Source organism: Mixophyes fleayi, chromosome 1 (assembly GCF_038048845.1).
Source record: "Mixophyes fleayi isolate aMixFle1 chromosome 1, aMixFle1.hap1, whole genome shotgun sequence".
NCBI classification, from domain to species: domain Eukaryota; kingdom Metazoa; phylum Chordata; class Amphibia; order Anura; family Limnodynastidae; genus Mixophyes; species Mixophyes fleayi.
The window spans coordinates 191,138,920-191,162,431 of record NC_134402.1 but is presented as its reverse complement, the minus strand read 5'-3'; the positions used below and the strand labels follow the sequence as shown (position 1 = coordinate 191,162,431).

The following is a 23,512-nucleotide window of genomic DNA, read 5'->3' as shown; positions in this document are numbered from 1 at the left end:
AAATCTCACTGTAGGTCTGGAGAATCTTAAAGAGGTTGGGGAGGGAGATGGCCGCCTGAGAGAGCGATAGCAGGACATCGTCCACAAAAAGGGAAACCTTAGAGTTGATGTCCTCCACCTGCACGCCCAAAATGTTAGGATTAGATCTAATTTGGGAGGCCAATGGTTCAATTACTAGAGCGAAAATAAGGGGAGAGAGGGGGCAACCTTGTCTCGTACCGTTTTGGATGGATAACGAATTTGAAGGTGTGCCGTTGATCAGGACTTTAGCCGAGGGCAAGGAATACAGTGCCAGGACGCCGGTGAGAAAATCACCAGTGAAGCCAAAGGCCTCGAGAGCTGCTCTCATAAAACCCCAGGAGATCCTATCAAATGCTTTTTCAGCATCCAGAGAGAGAAAAATAGTGGGGGATCTCCTGGTGTTTGCAATATGGATGACATCAATGGCTCTCCTGGTGTTATCTCTCGCCTGGCGCCCTGGAATGAAACCCACCTGGTCATAGTGGATCAATGATGGGAGAAATTCATTCAGGCGATTTGCCAGAATTTTAGCGTATATCTTCAGGTCCAGGTTAAGGAGGGAAATGGGTCTGTAGCTGGCGCAGTGGAGTGGGTCCTTTCCATCTTTTGGGATCACTACAATTCTGGCTTCGAGCATTTCGGGTGGGAAGGGGGTCCCTTGAAGGGCACCATTGTACAGAGAGTGCAGATGGGGAGCAAGCAAGCCCAAAAATTTCTTGTATTAGAATGCCGTAAAGCCATCGGGGCCTGGGGATTTGCCACTTTTTTGTGACTTAATAGCGAGTTGGATTTCCTCTATTGAAATTTCTTCATTAAGCTGTTGAAGGGCTTGAGGGGATAGCTTAGGGAGTTTAGATGCAGCAAGGAAGTCTGAGATCAGTGCTGCGTTGGAATGTTGTGAGGAGGGGGGTGGGCCTGTGAGGTTATAGAGGGCGGAATAGTATTGTTGGAAAGCCTCTCTAATAGCAGTGGGGTCGTGGTGAAGTTGGTTGTTGGAATCCCGGATTGCTATAATGTTTTTGTGGGTCCTGGCTGAGCGAAGCCGTGCTGCTAGGATTTTGTCCGCCTTGTCTCCCTTTTCATAAAAGGATTGACGGAGCCATTTAAGGCGTTTGGCTACTTGTTTGGAAAAAAGGAGATCAAGTTGGGCCTTGGTCTCGCGGAGGGCTAGTAAAGTGGCAGGGTCTGGAGTGGTTTTGTGTTGGGCTTCTAGGGATTGAAGTTTGAGGGATAGATCGTTAGTCAAGGTGAAAGTTTCTTTTTTCTTCCTAGAGGCAATGCTGATTAAGTGTCCCCTCAGGACTGCCTTATGTGCCGTCCAAAGAGTAGTCCTAGAGATCTCTGGGGTGTCGTTGAGTTCGAAGAATTCTTCAAGGTGAGCCCCGAGCTGGGAGAGTATATCCACGTTGTGTAATAGAGAATCATTGAGGCGCCACGTCATTGAGCGGGGGCGGTTTGAAAAGCCGCAGAGGTCTATAGAAATTGGAGAGTGGTCAGACCAGATTATCGGATTATTTGAGCCGTCTGGAGTCTCAATGCTAAATCATGGCTGAGCAGGATCATGTCTATTCGTGAATAAGAATGATGGGGTGGAGAGTAATATGTATAATCACGCGCAGTCGGTTCTTTCACTCTCCAGGAGTCGTAAAGAAGCTGGAATTTCATGAGACTGAGGAGCGACTTGGAGGATGTTGGGTCCGAAGTGGAAGAGGGTGCGGCCACAGGGGTGGAACGGTCCAAGGAGTTATTCAAGACAGTATTAAAGTCTCCCGCTACGATAAGATCTCCTTGACGCAGACGGGACACTAAGACATCTAGTTTTGAGAAAAAGCGGTTCTGGTGTTGGTTGGGAGCATATACATTAACCAGGGTGTAAAGTTTATTATTAATTCTGCCTACTAAGATAAGGTACCTACCCTCTTTGTCTGCTAGGGAATCAATGGGTTCGAAGGTGAGATGGCGGGCAAATAAGATTGTAACTCCCCGTTTTTTAGATGTGTGATCACATGCATGGTGTGTATCAGGATATGCTTTTGAACGGAGTTCGGGATGGGAATTGTGTTGGAAGTGTGTTTCTTGAAGGAAAATTATATCGCCCGAATAGAGTTTGAGGGTAGTGAAAAGCTTACCCCTTTTCTGAGGGCTATTCAGCCCTTTAACATTAAATGAGAGGACTCTAAGACCCATGTGCAGCGAGGAGGTAAAAAATCAGGAGATGGCTTGGTGCAGTGCGGCTGGTGGGTGAATGTTTCATGTGGTCAGTTGGAAAAAGGGAAAGGTTAGTAATGGGGAGAGGGGGGGAAAGGGTAGGAAGTGGGTCACACGGCAAAGTAGGCCGGGACCAGTGGTGCCGACATCGGGAGGGGTTACTATGTGCTGGGGGAGCACATAGGTCAGCAAAGGAGCTAAGAGCTCCAGGAGAGCGTGGCGAGGCATCCAATAGACGCATCACGCAGACCATAGAGAACGGGTCAGGGGGGTGTCTCCTTGGGGAACCTGAGATAGGGACATTGGAACTGGATTAAATGTGGGTATTGGGCGAAGCAACCTGGGAGGGAGGTAGGGATAATGAAATTGTATAATATTATAAGGGGTGGGAGTTGAGGTGAAGTATAGGAGGGGGGTGGTCAAGAGTGTGGGAGGAAGAGGTCAAAGGTATGGCGAGGGGTAGGAGTATGGAGCAAAACATTAAACATAGTAGCATCAAGTGGTTTTGCAGTAAAATACTAGAACCATATAACGATACATTTTACAATTGCTCCTGGTAAAGTGGTATCAATTGATAATGCAGTAAAACAAAGATTAGTAAGTAATTGGGTGGTCTCATGTAACAGCCCCCATTCAAAGCAGGTCAGGTATGTAAATAATGCAGGAGGATTAGACAAATGAAAACGTGGGCAATCAGAAGGCACGTGTGGTGAGGGTCTGCAACACAGGAGCACACAGCAAAGATGCTAAAAAACAGTACTAGTAACGGACATAATGCAGAACAGTTTGAGGGACTCCAGGTCCAACCGCCCCGTCCCCCACAGGAGGAAAAGAGCCAATAGGAGCCAGGGCCCGCCAGTTAACGCTAGATAAGACTAACATACCTATATAATGATATAGGAAGTAACATATGAAACAATAAGAGGTAAATATCATAGAATAAAGTAGTGTTCCTGTGTGAACCTCTCAAAATGGGGGGGAGGGGGACCTCATTGGAAGCGAAGACCCCGAGCTATACATAGGCTCTCTCCAACGTGCAGCACCTAGGCTGGACATCAGGGAGAGAAAAAGAACACATAGTGTAGAAAAAAGAACAACAAAACCTGATAAGGGTAATCAAGTCCCGGAAGCTTCGTTAGGCGGTGGTGATGATGCCGGTACGGTGGTCCATTCAGTGTTGGGAGTTTGATGTGGCGAAGGTCTTGCTGTTCTCTCAGGAAGAGAGGATGATTCGGATGTGGCTGGGAGACCAGTAGTGATTTCAAGTTTCGGAAGCAGGGATTGGGCTTCAGAGAGAGTTCTGGCCATAATCATTGAGCCCTGATGCCATATCAGGATGCGAAAGGGGAATCCCCAGCGATATTTAATTTGTCGTTGGCGGAGAAGTGTGGTGATAGTCTTAAAGTCTCTTCTTTTGGCTAGGGTGAGTGGGGAGAGATTCTGGAAGATTTGAAGGTTAACGTTGTCAAAGGTGATAGATTGAAGGCGACGGACTTCTCTCATGACATCTTCTTTCGCCGTAAAGTAGTGCATTCTAAGGATGACGTCCCTGGGTTGGGATGGATCCTGGGAGCGGGGTCTCAGTGCCCAATGGGCTCTATCTAGGAGAAGGAGCTCCTCGGGAGTCGAAGGTGAGAGCTGGGTGAAAAGTTTCTTGAGATAAAGGTCCAAGTGAGCGGGTTCAACCTGTTCCGGGATTCCGCGGATTCTCAGATTGTTGCGTCGTGCTCTATTGTCTTGGTCCTCCTGCCCTTCCTGAAGTTGGACAATATCTTGGCGGATTTGGTTGAGATCCGTTTCATGTGATTGTTGATAAGTTACTACTTCTTCCACTCTGTGTTCAAGATGATCTGTTCTATCACCTATGCCAGCAATGTCTGCTTTTAGTGAGTGGAGGGCTTGGACCAATGCTTTGACATCCTTCAGTTCTTTGAGGAGGGATAAGAAATCTTGGCGAGTCATAGGAGAGCAATCCTCAGTGTCCGGAACCGAATCAGAGTGTTCACTGGATCTGGCCGGAGTTTTCTGTTTGGAGAGATAAGGAAGGAGATCGCCTCCTGGTGGTTTTTTTACCTCCTCTGGGCATCGTGGTAGAATAGGAGGGAAACCAGTTGAAGAAGTGGTGGGTTAGGAGGTTTGGTTGCTTTGTTGCATATGGTTCAGGGCCCAGGGGAGTAAAAGGGCGTAATCAGCACCCAGGCATCCACAATTCGTAGGGCGGAAGAATTGAAGGGAAACTTGGGAGCTCCCACATTGTGAGGAATTTGACAGCCAAGGCCCCTCTTAGTATGGGAAGTCACCACATAGTACTGGTAGCACACAATGTGTGTTAGTAAGTTGAACTGTGGTTAAAGTAGGGGCTACCAAGTGGGAGGGTAAACTGTAGATTGGTGCTATTATTTCTCTGGTATTATGCAGAAACTGGAGAGACTTATAGGTATATATGTATTATTTCTTAGGAAATTACAGAATACAATGCCAGATATTGGCCACTAGGTGGCAGCACTGGTTTTGAAAAGTGCAGATAGTCAGGCAATTTGATTGTATAGATCTGGTTGATCTGAGTAGTATAGTGACAGTGGATATTTATGACCCTCCGGACCCTTATCCTCAGCAGGGGGTCTTACAGAATTGTGGGGTAGCCAGCCTCAGAGAGGGTCACTTCTACATTTGGTGAAGAGGAGATTCTCAGATCTACAGAGTTTGGGGACAGAGGTTAAGCTGCTGGAAGGATCTTCTTTACACACTACAAGAGTGTGCTATTTTGTCAGTGATCCAGGCAGAAGAAGGGAGCAGTCACTCACCACTTGTTGGAGGGTAGGGGGAGATCAATTTTGCGGCGACATCTCAGGAGCAGGTCCCAGATTGAGTGTGGACGTCCAGGCTGCACAGCCCCGCCGGGCGCTTCAGAGGGGATCCTAGATCCAGAGGAGAAGGAGGCTGACACAGCAATCTAGGGGTCCCGAGGGAGGAAACGCTCCCGCGACAAGATGGCGTCCGCGGGGACCGGAAAAATCGAGGCCCCGGCTTTTCAGCGCGGTTTAGGCCTCAGAGGTGCAGGATGGCCTGGGAGCACGGCGGGCATCTCGTGAGTGGAGCGGAGCACAGCGGGTAACTCCGGTAAGTAGCGGGAGCCGGGAAGGTTGGATTGTGGCTGGTAGAAAGGCTCACAGGGTGCCCAATTAGGAGGTTTTCCACGGAGCTCCAAATCCGCGCGGCCGTCCGATATGGCTCACAGGCCACGCCCCCGCAAGCGCCCTTTTTAATGTGTGTTCATGAGGTAAAATTACCTCACGAAAATGAGTTTGACCCTTCAACTCGTAAATTTAGCCTTTACTACCCCTCCCACGGGGGGAAGAGGGGATGATGGAAGTTAACTGACTTGACTATTCTAATTTTTTTGTCAAATAATGTCAGTATACCAAACTTCAAGTCAATTGGATGAGCCCTTTCTGAGAAAATAGTTTTTTCCACACACATACACACACACTAACGCACGCCTCTACACATGTGTGTTCATGAGGTAAAATTACCTCACGAAAATGAGTTTGAGCCCTACCACATTTCAGCCCTTTTTGAATTTTTTTTCCCACACACACTAAGAATTTAGTAGGTCAGTGTATAACTCTGCCCAGCAGGTGGCGCTGCAACTTTTTTTTTTTTTTTTCACACACAGACGCCACTAAGCATTTATATATTAGATATGAGAGGCAAGGACATTGTTAGGGAGTTCGATTCAGAAAAATGCAAGAAAAACGCAAGAGGAGATGAGAGTCAGTTGGAGTTAAGACAAGAAAGAAGGATCCTATTAAGACACAAACAGGCAGCTATTCTTCTATTTTCTTAAAAGGATACAATATGCATATTAATTACTAAGTGTTTGTCATTTAGTCTTATGTTTTGTGCTTTGTTATGTAGTTAGTTAAAGGACGCATATATAATTAGGAAACTTATTACCATTATGTTTCTTATTTTGTGACTTGTACAACCATAAATAAATATTAGTAAACTAGAGCTGAGTTTTCATATTAAATTATTATTCTTTTTGGAAACATTAACAACATATATATTAGAGATGGGTGAGCTTGGTTTCCCGAAAACCGTGCCCACCCGAACTTAGGGCATTCAAGCTGGCTCGGAACTGGCGCGCTCGTTCGGTCATGGAAACGAGACAAAACGTCATCATTGTCTCATCGGATCTCACAAGATTTTGATTCTTTAAATAACGCCCGAAACAGAGCTCCGTCGCCATTTCACAGAGAGACAGAGAAGGGATAGCAGCGTCTTTGATAGGGTCTAGTGTAGTTAGGCAGGGTTAGTATAGTGATAGTTTCAAGTCACATTGCCAGTGCCAGAGCTCACCCACAATTAGGAGAGTTGTCAGTGGGCTTTGTTTAATAGGCTGGTATTGTGCTTTCCAGTCTCCACTCACTGTGTACTATGCCAGAGCTCGCCCACAATTGGGAGAGTTTGCATTTTGCATTTTCTTTAAAAGAATGTAATAGCCTCCTATTGTTCTTTACAGTCAAATTGTATTGTGACACAATTCACCCACAATCAGGAAAGGTGGCATTTTGCATTTTCTTAATAAAAATGTAATAGCCTACTATTGTTCTTTACAGTCAAATTGTATTGTGCCAAAATTCACCCACAATTAGGAGAGGTGGCAATTTGCATTTTCTTAAAAAAAAAAATTGAATAGGCTGGTATTGTTCTTTGCACTCACAGTGTACTGTGCCAGAGCTCGCCTGCAAGTAGGAGAGTCGGCATTTTGCATTTTCTTTATAAAAATTGAATAGGCTGGTATTGTTCTTTGCACTCAAATTGTATTGTGCCAGAGCTATGGATTCCCATCCGTCCCCAGAAGACCAATAATGTCAGGGTTGGTTGGAGGGAAATCGATCTATTTAGCAAATGTGAATATTATTATTTTAATGTTGAGGCTGGAGGAGGGGCCTATTTATAAAACGTGAGTGCTATTGATTTAACCCTGGGACTTGTTGGAGTTTTCTAAATTTTATGTACCCATTTTTTTTTCCAAATAAAGCATCCAACATTCCATGATCCAGACTAGCAGCAAATGAGCTAAAGACACTAGCAGCCACAAGTGGTGAAAGTCACAAAAACAAGTAGGAGAGAGTGGGACAGTCTGCCAACAGTCCTGAATCTGGTTGGACAGTCCCGAATTTGGGTGACTGTCTTGCTTTGTCAGGATTTGGTCCGACTGCAAGGACAGTTGGGAGGTATGTTCCGCTTCAAAGTATACTGCTCATGAAGGCAAGGGTAGCACGGTGGCTAAGTGGTTATCACTTCTGCCTCACAGCGCTGGGGTCATGAGTTCAATTCCCGACCATGGCCTTATCTGTGTGGAGTTTGTTTGTCTTCCCCGTATTTGCATGGGTTTCCTCCGGGTGCTCCGGTTTCCTCCCACACTCCAAAAAACATACTAGTAGGTTAATTGGTTGCTTTCAAAATTGACACTAGTCTCTCTCTCTCTCTCTCTGTGTCTTTCTGTGTGTGTGTGTGTATGTATGTATGTTAGGAAATTTAGACTGTAAGCTCCAATGGGGCAGGGACTGATGGGAATGAGTTCTCTGTACAGCACTGCGGAATCAGTAGCACTATATAAATAAATGGTGATGATGATGATGAAGGCAGAACTGTAGAGAACCACAGTATTGCCTGTGTATTGTCTAAATGATAACCATGTTACATCATTTGGGCCCACCTATCTAAAGTGCCTGGGGCCCCGCAGAGCCTTAATCGAGGTCTGGGCCAGCGTGTCAGATTGTCACCTAGTACTCTGCCCCTCCTCCCAGTGTCACCCTTAATATTATTTGGTTTTGGTTAACCATGAAACAATTAATAACCCTATTAATATATAGCTTGATTAAGCAACACTAAAATAGCTTCTTTTAATATTGATAGATATATATTGTAACGAAAATCACCCTTTGAGGATGGGCCGCTACTTATGGGCTAATGCTATGTGCTTGCCCCCTAGGCTAAAGTCTGCTAGCCAGCCCCTGGTGCTGACAATGTCAAAGAGTATCAGTTTGTGTGTTAGTTCACTTACATTGTCCCATTGTTGTCCCCTGTGGTTGAAAGCATATAATATTGCGAAGCGTGTAGTCTCTTGGTTCCCTCCTGTCAGCTTCTGGAGGTGGTGCCTATAGCTGAGGTGCTCCGATCCTTTGAGTTGTGAAATATGTTACAGCATGGATTTTTTCCCAGATATTAGTCTCATCAGGTGGTCCCTACATTATTCTTACATTCAGCAGACACGGGATGAGATAAGTCCAGGCAGTGAAAATGTATGTAGTATAACGTTATCACATATACACATTATTCTAGTCTCTTTGGCGGACTTCATCAAGGAAAAACCTATATTTTGAAATGTTCCATAAATCCTTGTATATATAGGTACTGGGAGGGGGGCACATGCAAATAAGCCTCCATTTGATACCGTATAATTTCGCATGGGGGGCAAGTATGTTACAGTTCCATTCAAACACAGCACCATTCAGTTCACATATTAAACAAATTACAAGAATACGCTCCCATATTCCACTCTAGATTTTAAACTGTGTTCCATAAACCTTGTTGTTATATTTAATGTAAAACAATATTGCAGAAAAAAAAGTGATATGTTGTACTATAGCTCATTAAATGATTTATCAGAAGTATGAATGCTATTAAGTTAACTCAGATGCCTATTTAAAAAATTGGGTTACTACTACAGAAAGGGAAAGATCTAGCTAAGGTCTGCTTTGGTGTTTTTATTGGCGTCCCAGTATTAATGATGGGTAAGAATAAGCTGTAAAAGAAGAGGCCTTGGAACCTGCCATACAATGTTAGATACAGTGACACAGATGTCTGTGTTAACAACTAAGTGAATGTGTGCATCCCTGAAGACCTATATTTTATGTAAGCTATGAACCCCCATAGCTAGTTCCTACCAATGACAACCAGACACTGCTATTAACATTTAGTGCAGGACCTCTTGCACTTAGCAGGTGTTCATAATGTAATGGATAGAAAGTTTGTTTTTCTAAAAGCTGTTTCAATATGAAGGTAGCCCACAAATAATTAATGAATTGATATTAAATATGTAGGCTAGTTTTTCTGATGCAAATTCAAGGTTAATAATTCCAGTCTATTGAACTAGACTAATAGTAGATGTTAAATCAAAGGTATATTGTACCCTTCTGATTATTGATACCGTGTTGTATCAAAGCTGACTCAATTCTGCCAAGAAGGGAAAACATGGTATACTTTTAAGATCCTCCAGAACAGGTCACAATTTTATTTCTCCTTCTTTAGAATTTGTGTTTATAGAGGAGTATGACTTCATGACTTGAAGTGACCTCAATGTATGGGGCTAGTCTTATCTCTTCCCTGTTATAATATTGGTTTCTTCTTTTTTTTTTTATTTGGAGTCTTTCTTTTGACAAAGGTACTTGATAGTTCTTTCTTTCTTCTTGCTAATATCTGTAGAATTTAGAGAGTAAAATCCTAACTCAGAAGTAATTGATATTTTGAGGCTTCAGTTTCAACTAAATCTGTTTAAATGTTAGTCTTCAAGAAAGCTCCCCACCTCAAAGTCCACATTAAGGCCAGGTGGGGGACCAAGTTGGTAGATGCACTTTGCTTCTTCCTGTGACATACAGGTCACATAGTTAAATCCTCTCATGGTCTAAGAATTTTCTTGATGCCCATGAACTTAGGTTGAGTTGGGTAATAGCTGTTTGGCAATCTAAAATGCTCGGGTACATTATATCTCTGTCACTGGCTACTGATATTTCTGAGATGCTCTGCTACTCTCAGGCTAAATTTTCTTATCATTTATCCAACATATTGGAGTTCACAAGGGCACTCCAGTAAGTCGTTGATCCCTTTCTTATCACATGTAATTCTTTATTTTATTGTGTAGCAAGTAACTTTAAAATATGAGAATAACTCTCTGTTTTAAGATTCAGCTTAGTCATCTCTTTAAAGGCTTTACATTTATTTCAGAAATAGAACACACTTTCTTGTCATTTAACCAGGTTGTTTTCGATGTTTCTTCTGTTAGGGAAATGAAGATGGAAGTCAGTTCACATTTTAGGTTTGGCACCTTTCTAAATGTAAATCTTAGTGTATCAGGTAGTAGTTCTTTTAGTTCAGGGTCCTCCAAAAGGATCAGCCAATGTTTTTTGATAATTCTTTACAAATCTCTATGACTGTTCTAACTTGGTTTTCTGCATAAACTAGCATGTCAAAGAATTCCTGTTCTTTATTCATATGGTCCGTGGACTCAAGGGAAATCTGACTACAGTTAATGATCCTTTCCAGGATAATTAGGATGTTGTCTCTGTATCTCAACCAGATGTTCTAGGAAGGGGTTATCAGCCCAGATCGTCTCCTCTTCCCATTTTGCCATAAACAGGTTTGCATAGCTAGGTGCAAACTTCGCCCCCAAAGCTGTACCGCAAACTTGTTTACCATAACGGCCTTCATACCAAAAGTAGCTATAGTCCAATATGAACCTTATCCCCACTTTGTTTTGGTTTCCTGGTGCTTGGAGTGTTTATTCAACATGTTATTTACATAACAACAGTCTATTTCATAGTCAATACAGGTGTAAAGTGCTTTCACATCGCAAGGTGCCAGAATATATTCCTTTTTAGTCAATCTTACGTGTCAGATATAGGACTTGTATGGTGTCTTTGTAAAAATTGGTCAATTTATTCTGATAGTCTTGCAGTAACCAGCCAGGCAGTATGTGCACAGGGAAGATCCAAAGGATAGTCAAAGCAAGCCAGGAGTCCAAACCAGAGTGAGCAATAAGACACCAAATTACAATCCGGCAGAGCAGTCAAAGGTGCAAGTCAAAACCAAATGCAATGCAGGAGTCAGGAGATACAAGAAGACACTGGAGCAGGTAGTGAGCCCATACTCTGGCACCCTAGTGGCTCCTATTTATGTAGGAAGGTGAGTCCTAATTGGGTAGCAGGATTTCAGCGCTCAGATGCAGCTGACTGCCAACAGGTAAGCTGGGAAAGCGTCCCCTTCCCTAGCAACGGGACCCAATTCAATCTACGCATGCGCGTGCAGTGCTTGGCCACCAGGAAGAAGGAAGCATCTAGTTGCCTAGCAATTGCCGGGGAAAGACAGAAGGCCGTCTCCTGCACCAAGTGACAGTGCGGAGACAGCGCCTGACACACTACATTTGTTTAGGTATGATGAACAGGTATCTTATGGAGCCCTTGGCCAGGAATCCTGGGGGTGACAAAAAAACCTCTTCTACAAAAAAACAAGGTTATCAGGTTATCATGGAGGGATACTAATAACTAAAACATTGCTGTGCTACTATGGTGCTTCTGTTTAGGCGTGTCTGTTATTTGTTTAACAACTGAAATGGATTTCATATTTATGTGCCAACATGTATAATGAAATCTTTATATTAAATGATCAAGCAGTTCATTTTTTTTTTTAATCCCAAAAATATGTATCACTTCAGTTTGTCTGAATGTGTTGAACATCACTAAACACTGTCATGTTACTGAAAACTCACCACATTAATCACCAGAATGCTCAAAAGGTTACACACAGTTTAATAATTATATTTGGTTGTTGAAAACAAGAACAGAGAACAGCTGTTGAAGAAAATTATATTTTTTCATATTGAACCAGAATATTCACATTCCCATGAAAAAAACAAACCTTTTGTACAGTTCATCATCTTCTTGTCCCCATCCCCAGAAACTGTTTGAAAATCCATTTATTTTGAGGAACTGTTCCTTTGTGAAAGCCACTACACCTCCAAAACTAGTACTGTAAAATAATCTGCAGGAAACAAACAATAAGTTAGATTTTTTTTTATCACTCCATATTTTCAAATATAAAAAACGGTATACAACGCTACCATTACAGTCAACTGTAGTATGTTGTTGAATAAGTTGTAGTTTTAAAACTGACTATGATGTAGCTGCTGGGACAACCGGAAGGAGGGTATACCAGTGTTGAAGTTTAATTATTGGATGAAGGTTGTAATCAATATTTTCTGTACATTACTATTGATTGCAATGCAATTAGTATGCAATAGAATAATAATCTTAGCAAATAACAGCATGCAAATAAGTTTAATCTATTTATTTCAATTAAAACAAAATATAATGTGGTGAAAAAGCTAATCAATGTTTACAACATATTAATTACATCGAGTTTGGTATCATTCAATTCACAATCACTTGAGAATGTTTCCAGTATTATTATGTAGCATTCGCATATTGTCAATGTTAGTTATAAATAATATCACTTTTCATACACCAATAGCAAGTCCAGAGATGTCATAAAAGGACCAGTTTATACAGGTCTAGAAGTGGGAGCCTGAAAAAGGACACCTGGCCACTTTAAGTAAGAATGAGCAGAGGAATCAACCAATGGGGTGTTGAGTTCTTGGGAGGTCATGACCCATAGACCTAGAAATGTGGACCTTAATATTGTAACTGTGTATCTTTGTGAAGTCACTGCTTTTCACAACTACAGTGTATAAATTATTCACCTCTTGCTTTGGAAACCAGAGTGTTCTGATAGAAACTTGTGTTAGTGCTAACAGCACAAGCATATGCATGCCAAACTGTGCCTTGTAATATTTTGCAAATAAAACCTATGTGCTTTGGAACCACAGCTATCGCATCAGAAAATATTTCTTGCAAACTAAACATACGGATGTAACACCAGTACGCTAGGAGTATGTCATTGCTCCCGGCCAACTGAATGGACCACTTTCATTCACTGTTGTTAAAGCCCTATAAAGTTTTTGGGAAACTGCCTCTGGCCAAGTTGAACTTTTCCTTCTTCGGACCAAACTGTATTTCTAAAAATTGTTTTTTATTGCAACCCCATTGGTGGTACACCAGTAGTTTAAGGATACCTTAAGTACAGCCAAGCTGTTGGTCATATACACTGAGGATGCGGATTTCCCTACGTCAAGTTGTAAATTCCTATTCTGTACCAGTTAAAGTTGTAGAAATGATTTAGCCATATTATAGCCGAAGTCAGTGGTCTTGAGACAACTACCTCAGCAACAAATTCCTTGGGCCTTATAGATCTTTCCGATGTCTGGCTCTTGGCCATGTTGTAGCTGTGAAATTTCCTGGCCAAAATGTAATCCCTGTAGCCTCTTATTACAGGTTCCCAGCCAAGTTGTAAGCCTCGTAGAATTAAATTTACAACTCGGGGTCACTCAGTCACAAGCTCTTTACCTTTCATTCTGGACTGCAGTCACCCTACTCCAGTAGGGTGACTTACGCCAGGGGTAAAATTGATTAAACTGCAGATTGGTCAAGTCTCTGACCTTTGTTGTTTTTTACACCCATCTTAAAAACTACAATTTTATTAAAAGCATAACCTGGTAAATATGACAGTTTAATAAAATGACCCCCAGGTGAATAGACTTATGGTAGCTTCTGTTGGAGCAGAGTTCCCCCCATGCTAATCAATGATGTGACTAGGATGCAGGATTGCAATCTGGATTCACAATAGAGCTGGTGCAAGACAGAACACAAACTCCAAGTTCAGATGACCAGATGAGCAACCAGGGATTTCCTTGCAGTTCTATTTTATCCAGTCCAGAGTTCTTACAAGGAAAATCCTACCCTGCAAAGTTTGGTGGAGATAGCTGGAAGATGTCTAGAGGTTGAAGATGGGTTTCTCCCCTGTTGGGTTGGTGCCCAGATGTCTAGCAAAGTCTAGGGAAGAACAATGATTTCTCAAACAAGATGAGTGAGTTAATCCTGGTTGATTAAGAGAATCTTCATGTTTTAATCTCTTACATGATTTTGTGATATGGAAGGGGTTCCAGCTGACCCAGTCTTTCTGTTTTCAATAAGGGAGGGAACATATAACCAGAAAACAGGGATGTCATCCAATTACAATCAAGCAGAAATATGTGGAATCCAACTGGCTCCATTTAAGAATAAGGCTGCTTTATTAATCCAAACAGGAGAGATGAGTCTGAGCTCCAGGCTCATTAATTCTGATAACGTGGCTGGGGATTACCAAATCATAATAATACCAATAACAGGAGTGTACCAAGTAACTATATTGGACACCTACATGCAGTGCTGTGATTTGCATAGGTGTAAAATCCACCTCCCCAGAAATACATTATATAGTCTACCAATGTAATAGCAATACTGGGAGTTATGATGCTACTGACAAAATTGTCCACAACATTGAATGAAATAACAATTGAGCCTTTCATAGGAAAACAATCCTTGTTTCCCTATGGTATTTTAGCTGGGAACCCACCTCACCACAATAACAATTAGAGAAAAGGAGAAGGCTTTTCTTTAACTTTAATTCTTTGATATCCTCTAACACACAGTCATTTTATAATACAATTCAAATTCACTTTAGAAAGGGAAATTAAATCTAGGTTTCCACATGCTAGCACATAGATATATTTTCTTTGTTCAATACCATAAATTCAGAAGAAAAAAATCAGCTAGTAAAGCAAAGACACTGCAATGTAATATCTCATTGACCATCAGACGATCATGTGGAGATTAGTATTATACTTAATATATGCAGCAACAACATATTATGCAGTGCTTTACAGAATTATTCACACCATTCCCTACCCAGCTTGGAGCTTACAGTCTAAATTCTCCATCACATAAGCATGCAGACTATAGTTCATTTTGTTAGAAGCCAATTAACCAGTCATGGAAATTACACCTGCAGTGATGCTAATAAAAAAGCTAGAATATGGAGATAGATAGATAGATAGATAAATCCACAATTCTGTATTTATTCACAAATATTCTAAATAAATAAAATCAATATCACTATATATTACAGTAGCTGATTAACATATATTATCTTCAATAAAAAATCAGATAACCAAAGTGTTTATAAAATCTTAGAATTATCACTTTGTATATAATATTTTTAAATACTAATCCTAATCAAATGATAACAAAGATTGCTAAAAATCATGCTGAATAAAAATAGATTATGGAATTAGCCACTGATCCATATGAATGGAAACTCACAGACCACTGATATGGATTTTAATATGCACCAGTTCTAAGCTGAATAATAAATGTGTATAAATTATTTTTAAGAAATAAATGTTGTCTTTTAATTTTAATTTTGATGTATATGCTCCCACAGACATTTTAACATCATATTTATTTTTGTTTTATTGATTAGATTGACAAATCCTTTGCATTATCTGTCCAAAGTCAACAGATTGAAAGCTAGAAGCTTTTTGCACTAGGGTTTTGAAGTCAGAAGATCACTCTACTTAGGTAAGAGAGTGTATCTAACCAACTATGACATGCTAAGTAGAGGTTGCATTACACTTTAGGGGCCTGATTCATTAAGGAACTTAAATTAAGAAGTTTCTTATTTATGCTACATGAAAAAAAGACAGTATTTAACTTATGTGCAAAACAGAAAACTAGTTTTCTCCCCTTGCATTATAACATGGTTTTGTCCAGGAGACTTAAATAAGAAATTTCTTAATTTAAGTTCCTTAATGAATTAGGCCCTAGGTCTCCATGAGTTAAAAAATAATGACCACAATTAAGGGTCCTCCTTTTTTGAAAGATACATAGTATATAACCTATTTTAAAACTGGGGAGAGTGGGGGGGGCTATTAAGAGGCACCTAATCTGAAAATGTCCATTTTCGATGGAAAATCGCATGTTAAGGATATCATTTATAACTAAAGGATCCCATCAGTTGCGGTCCCACTCTTATCATATACAAAAGCGGTTCCCATCAGTTTCTATGGGGACTACTATTTAGAGTAATTTACCAAGTTCCAAAAATCAAAGATTTTTAGTCTATGGGGAGAGCAAAGCGGTAGAGGGATCTTTGGATCCCTCACCACATCTACCTTCTCTTCCCTTCAATTATTATCGCAAAGGTGGGCATTTGCGATAGTGACCATAGAGGAGATAGGAGATAGGTAAATTGTGTGTTTGCTGGGACAGCCGTTTACTGTGACTGCTGTTCCGGCAAAACACTTTTCATAAATTGTCACGATCTTTCATTCCTTATCCTTTCATTCCTTATCATTGCAAAAAGGAATGAAAATGATTGTGTCAAAAATGTGTCAAAAATGTGGTTATTGTTACATATGCCTCTGGGTGTTTTATATATAGACTAGAAGAAATTACATTTTTACAGAGAAGAGATCTATGCACTATGGAACACTAATTATAAATTTAAGTTGTAAAAAATGGCAAAATATAATGAAGGCATGTTTGGAAATCATCAGGTGGAAAACGATGTTTCAGCTTTGTTATGCACATGGGATATTATTGTCAAACAGCAAATCATAGTGTGTTATTTTCTTTCATATTGCTAGAAAAATGTTGGGCACACCACCAAACTGCCTAGGATGCAGCTTTATAAGCTCATTCAATCCCTTTATTTGCCACTGCTCTCAATCTGATATTCCATTTGCCCTTTGGTTGTGGGGAACTGGAGATGTCACATGCAAAGCATTTGTACTGCTTTTAAAGATGACATCTGCAAACTTTCCATCATGATCTCTTCCAACTACGAAAAGCTCAGTTCTCAAGCTTTCCACTTACATTTACATTACTATCAATTAATTAATTCAGCACAGATAAATGCAATAGTGAATTAAATGGGAGGCAGAGTTTATGCAGGAGAAATTTCAACTGGTCCCATTGGACTGGGTCACTGGGCTACCTGAATTTTTTTCTTTAAAATGTTCCTAATAAGCTGCAGAACCGAGACTCGCCCCCCCCATGCTAAAATTTGCCAGTCCGCCGCTGCATGTTTAACAGATTTAATATAAATATTGCTGTTATTTTGGTAATTAACATTTTTGCTTATATGTACAATACTTTAATGATTAGTAGGTGGGATACTTATGCTTGAAAATGTTTACCTAAACTTGAACTTGTCCAAAGAATTGGCCATATGTTTGGGGTTATTGGAGCACCTGTACAGATTCCTCTCGTCCATAGGAATAATATCGACATCACAGAAGATAAAGCAATTATAATCATAGTCCTTCACCGCCTCTGTAAAGCCAACATTCATCAGCCTGGCTTTGTTAAATGTTGTATTTTGTATCTGTAGAGCAAACAATTTAATATTATATATTATGTTTTGTTCTAATTAAAAGTGAAGGTTGTAAACCTCATTTCAGTTAATGAAGAGGCACAAAAAAAAACCTCAAAACATAATCACAAATTAGAATATTTTGAATTAATAGTAATTTTGTAGCATTCCAATATTAAAGTTAATTTCTATAAATTGTTTCAACACAGTGCAGGCATCTTTTTTATGGGCCGAACTAATGGGATTGGAGCCTATGAATAACCTAGGAACCAGTAATTTATGCATATCTTAGATCTCATATAATACTAAATAGACAGTGCCTCAGAGATGTCACTGGTTACTAGTAAATTGATAAACTGCATTTAATGGTAATGAAATACATTTTTCAGTTGATTTATAGTTACATAGATTTGAAGAATGTAAAATGCAAAAATATGTGGTCAATCTTTGTGAGTCAGATCGCAATTCTACCAATAAAGCGCAGTTCGATGAACTTGAACTTTGGTGAAACCAATCTAAAAAATACTAAAAATTGTTTGGTTCAACCATGATGATGCTTTTTTCTGACTTCTAAACTTTTACTTTGTATTCAAAGTTTGAACTCGAAGTGTATGTTCAAAGTTTTTGCCACTTGCAACTAAAAGATGTTTAAATTAATGAAAATTTTTAAAAATTATATTCAACAATGTCCAAGTTAGTTTGACCATATTCTAGTTTTTCCAGCTTAAACAGCTACATTTTATTGTATTTAAATATTATTAAAATTTTTGGTTTGAATTGGCCATTTGCAAGGAAAAGCTTTTATTTTATTTATATTTTTACTAAAGGACATCTGACAGTGTGAAGTGTGGGCCTACTAATGCCTCTGACACTCCTATTAAAGCCTCTATTAAATGCCTGCTTCCACAGAGAAGGTTCCATCCCAAGCATTTCATCATGTATGTTGCACTGTCCCAGAGAGGTTTCTGAGAAATGTAGCACAAGCCCACCCAAGAGAGTACACAGAAATATGAAATGCGTGGTACACAAGGCATAATGTTGCAAACAAGAAATACCATTTAATGCATCTCATACTGTTAGGAGAATCCTCCCTCAGGTGAAACAAAATAGACAAAGAACATGTCATGGACTCTATGATTATCACTCCAAGTATCAGCCCAGTGGACATTTTCAATCTCATTGCACATACAGTTTCTACAATGCAAGTTTCTCTTTATCTGACAAAGCTATGTAAATCATGTGCGGCTATGAGTGTGGTGTCTACGGTTTCTATATCCATCATAATGGTTGCCAGTAGATTCCTTAATTTTTTTAGTGAATATGCCAAAATTATACCCCACAAGGCATCTAGCTCTGGTAAGTCGATAATTAAACACTTGGCCATACACCAAGACTATGTTCTGGGTAAGATTTCAGTACATTTACGGATAAAGTAAAAGCCTCATTGGTTACAAAGACATAAGAGAAGGATTCTTTATTGGTTCCTGGCAGTATCTCTCCTAGTGGAAAAAGATATGTTCCTTTTAATATAGAACGTCTCATTGGAGAATAGATGGAAAATCTTAGAATCTGGAGTGGTGCTGTATCAATCCAAAAGAAAACAAACATTTTTGTAGTTGTAGAATTTGGAGACACTGGGCATGTAAATCCTGACATTTTCCATCCCACTATGGAAGCTACAGTATAAATTATTGCTGATATGTTGCCACATCTATATACTGGGTTGTACTTTTGACTTAAAAACCATCCAAATTTAAATTATTTTGCAGATGGAATTCTCCCCATGTGTGTGTCTGTATATATGTGTGTATAAGCTTGGGAATAAGAGATTGTGCAGTACGAAATACTCACTAAGACTGGAGACAAAGTGGTTCTACGGATTGAAAACACTAGGCCCACATGGACTAAACACTGTAGGACTCCAGCTACCTTTCGCCAGATAGGATGTTAACAAACGGACATGAAAGTGGAAGTAATACAAGCATTCTCTACAGAGACCAGACCACAATATTTAGATACATTAAAGTACACTGACAACTATTATTTGTATCAACAGACAGCTCCAGGAAATTACACAAATTACACAAAGCTGTTCCTTAACAAATGGAAGTACCATTAACTGTTTGCACACAAACCCAAATAAAACCAGGAGGTGTCTAAATAGTTTTTACTGTTCATAACACATTGATGACATATTTTAAACATATGAAAAATGATCCAAAAGTGTTTATGAGAAATTTAAATAAATTATGCAATAATTTGAATATCACTAACAGTAAAAAAAATCAGATCAGAGGATTAAATAGTATAAAAAGAAAGCATAGACTCTAATACACTATCATTCATGCACGGCTGCAGCTTCTTAGTAGCATAGTAACATGTTTGGTTTATACATTTTAGACTAGGATCACATTGGACTACTAGCTGCAAAGAGCAGATAAAAAGCACCATAAATGACAATAGGGACACTGGACCATGGATTCACATTTAAACATCAACAACATTATATCTAAGGACCACCAAGATGAAATTAGGACTACCTATTTTTCTGGCTGGACTAGATAAGAGGAATAGAGTCAGGATCACAGGAAGGATCTGGGATCTGTTAGGACAATACCCATTGAGACCCCTAGGACCCCTTCATGAGGTCTTCACTCATAGCAGCCTCATTTCTTGTTGAGTGCAATATGCTCATGAATCCTCAATTGCTCCCAGGACTTGACTATTAGTAGTAGAGGCTTATTATTATTGGGGGGGGGGGGGATTAAAGATGGATAGAACTCATTGGAGGCAATAGGAAAACCGAACAGATACCTTGTGGATTGGTACCTATTAGAAGAGAAAAGCATGTCCTGATTCTTCTATTCTATTCGCCTGCTGATTTTGTACCATCTCCTCCAGTTCATTAAAGTTCCAGATTGTTATGAATTTTCCATTGACTCCTGGGAACCAGCCTTTAATGTCAAGAACCCGACCTGTGTGTCATCTTGCAGTGGAACACAAACTTCCTTGTGCGCGGTTAGTGGCAAACACCAGTGTCACAAAAGACTGAGCCTCTACTTGCGTTAGTGCTAATCTTGGCTGATAGTGTGGGACCCATATTTTGCTGGTGTGAAAATGACACAGGAGAGAAAGCCTAATAAAGCCCGGAGAGACAATGAGGTGAGAACTGGAAGACAAACCTCCTAATCACATGTCTTGTCATTAAAATAAATATTGCCTGTCCTTTTAGTCAGCCAATAGTACTGAAGCAATAGTCTATCAGTAAATTAAATATTGCTTGCAATTTTAGCCAGTAAATGAGTAGATAAGTAGATTAGTAGATGGTAGATAAGTAGATTAGTTTGTCAGAAAGTAAAGTATTGCTAGACAATTAGTTAGCAAATAAATGTTATTGGTCAAGTCTAAAATTTTAAAAATTAGTAGTGCGTTGGCCAGGACATAAATTAGTTAAACCATGTATCAGTAACGTGGGGACAACACTTATTATTTCATAATGGGGCACCAATTATATTGCACACATGTGGCACTAAAAATGTCAGCATGCACATGGGCGCAAGTACATACTGGCACATGCAGTGCCATAAAAGTGTTGCTCCATCATAAATAATTATTGCCTCTGTTAGCAATCAATTATTATTTCCCCTTAACATAATTATTATTTTTTCATATTGTTCCCATAATATAATAATGCAATAATATAGCCCCCTTAATATAACAAAAAATAAAAATTGCCCATGAGTTAATTATAAATTCATTTTGTGCCCAAAATCAATACATAATGATTGTAACAATAAGTCATATGTCAATGCTGCATCCTGTTATGTTATGAATGGAAAAATAGCTCCATAGCATATTGTTTAAGCAATCTCGCCTCTCAGAACCACCTCTTTTGCTTTGGCGGGTTTTGCTGGCGGTTTTGCAGGTGCACACTTAAGGGTTTTCCAGTTACCCGGAAAAACCCCCCTATCCCGGTTGAGATTAACTGACAGGCTGGGCCTTCTCTCAGGACCAACCACTGCTGTGGATTGCTCCTCCCCATTGTGCCCGCTCCTGTGTCCTTGCTGGCAACTGAATCCTAACACACATGGGGCATGCACCATTTGACACGCAAGCATTCCCACGACTGCAGAAAATGAGAGGCAGACTCTCCAATGCAGGGTGTCGCATGGACACAGATAAATGTTGGGAGAAGGAAGAGCTCTTAATGTAGTGGGGGTGGAGGTTGAATATTAATTCAATTTAATGAAGATGGTGGATGATAATCATTTAATAGTGAGTGGGAGAAATTCATTTATTTGTGGGGGCAATGATGGTGGAAACTATTTTATTTAATAGTGAGATAATGGTAGTTCCTATTAATTTAAATTGGGGTGGAATTAGGTGTATCTATTAATTGGGTGTACTATTAATTTAATGTTGGGGAAAACGGTTTATTGATTATTTCTGAATGCTATTAATTTAATGTTGCGGCTATTTGGGGAAATAGGTCTAATTAATATATGGAAATGCTAATAATTTCATTTTGGGACTGGTTGCAGGTAGGCAAGCCTAATTATTACAGTGGTTTTGGGTAGGCAGGCCTGGAGTGTTCACTCATTCCTAGACTTTCAATATTTCATTTTCTATCCTTTTTTCCAAAGAGTACACTAACATTTCAGGATCCAGACAAGTAGCAACTGAGCTTAAGACACAAGCAGTAACAGGTAGTGAAAGCCTCAAGAACAGTTAGGAGAGAGCAAGGCAGTCTGCAAACTATCCTGATTCTGGCAAGGTAGTACCAAATTTGTGTGACTGTCCTGCTCAGTCAAGACTTTGGACGGTATATATCACTTCACAATGGTTGTGAAGGGAGAACTGCGTGCACCGAATAAAACCATTGCCTCTGTATTTCAAGGGGATGGTTAACAGTTAGAGAGCAGCACTGTCTCAAATGATAACCACGCCCATTGCATTCTGGTCATGCCCACATGCGGCGTGGTGTGGAAACCCCCCTCCAGAAATCCTGCATTTGTCCCTACACTGCTTAGTAAATCTGATGTTTTCTATTTTTATCATGTTAAAAGTTGTGATGGTGATATGAAAAGTAGTGCTTTGCAAAACTGTGCTGCTTCGGCGATTTACTGGCAGTTTAGGCAATTTAAAACTTCCTAAAAAACTGTTGGTTTCATCAAATCATCCCCTCTTTGAGCTGGGACAGAGTGGACTGCGATCAAACTCTAGCAAACAGACCACCACAAAAGTGTCCTTGGATTTTATTAAATATTCATTTCAATCTATGCACACATAAAGTGCGAACTAATATTACCTGTTCCACGACATATATTGCATAGTCTCCTTGCTGCTTTTGTAGAAATGGATGCATGTAGTACAGCCAAATTTTAAGATGCAGTTCACGATTGCGGAAAGGAATAATTATGGCAATTTTCTGCTGTGCTCTGCAGATTCGAGGTTTACTTCGTCCTCCATTTTGCACATTTGGGTTTTCTAATGGGATATTCAAAAAAGACACATTCAACCTTGTGTCAACAGCTCTGGGACCTGTTATAAGAAACAGAAAAACACATTCAGTTAGAAAATAATTATATAATATAAAATTACTATGCAAGAAATCCCACTTGTTTTTATCCTGCTCTAGTGATGTGACGTATGCCTCCAACATGATATTTATTAACTTGCAGTATAATCATGGTTCTGGGCATGATTGCATTTATTACCAGCAAATAAGTTTGAAAGGGAAAAGGGCAACCCAAAAGAAAAAATACCTAGTGTAACAAAAGAGGATATTTTGTTGGGTGTTTATTACAAATAGAGATGTGCGCTGACCCTCGTGTTTTGGTTTCGAAACCGGTGTCGGTTCAAACCAAACTTCGTGTTTCGGCTTTGCTACTGGTTTTGCTGAACAAATGCAAAACAATTTTTGTTTTGGATCTGGATTTAATTAAAAATTGTGAAAAATAGATTAAATAATGTCATTTTGAGCTGTTTTTGTTCCTATATATAACTATGTATAGCATTAACATTTTTTCCAGTTATTTCCAGACTATTTTCTAATGATTCCTTCACAATGGTCCCAATTTTCACCAATTTTGGCTAAAGACTGCAGCGATCTGGCTGACTAAATAAGTGACAGCGCAGTGACACAAATATATGGCATAAATACAAGGCAGTTTAATAAAAGATACAA

General features: G+C 39.9%; 1 protein-coding gene across 1 annotated transcript in view; it reads right to left on the bottom strand.

Moving 5' to 3' along the window:
* The window catches only part of LOC142142645 (beta-1,4-galactosyltransferase 1-like), a 71,410-nt gene that overhangs the window by 23,575 nt on the left and 24,323 nt on the right, over positions 1-23,512 (bottom strand). Inside the window, exons 2-4 of the mRNA XM_075200535.1 lie at positions 22,634-22,866; positions 17,150-17,337; positions 11,935-12,057 (exon numbers count right to left, since the gene is read on the bottom strand). Of these exons, the coding sequence (XP_075056636.1) occupies positions 11,935-12,057; positions 17,150-17,337; positions 22,634-22,866 (544 nt within the window). The remainder of the gene's footprint in view (positions 1-11,934; positions 12,058-17,149; positions 17,338-22,633; positions 22,867-23,512) is intronic.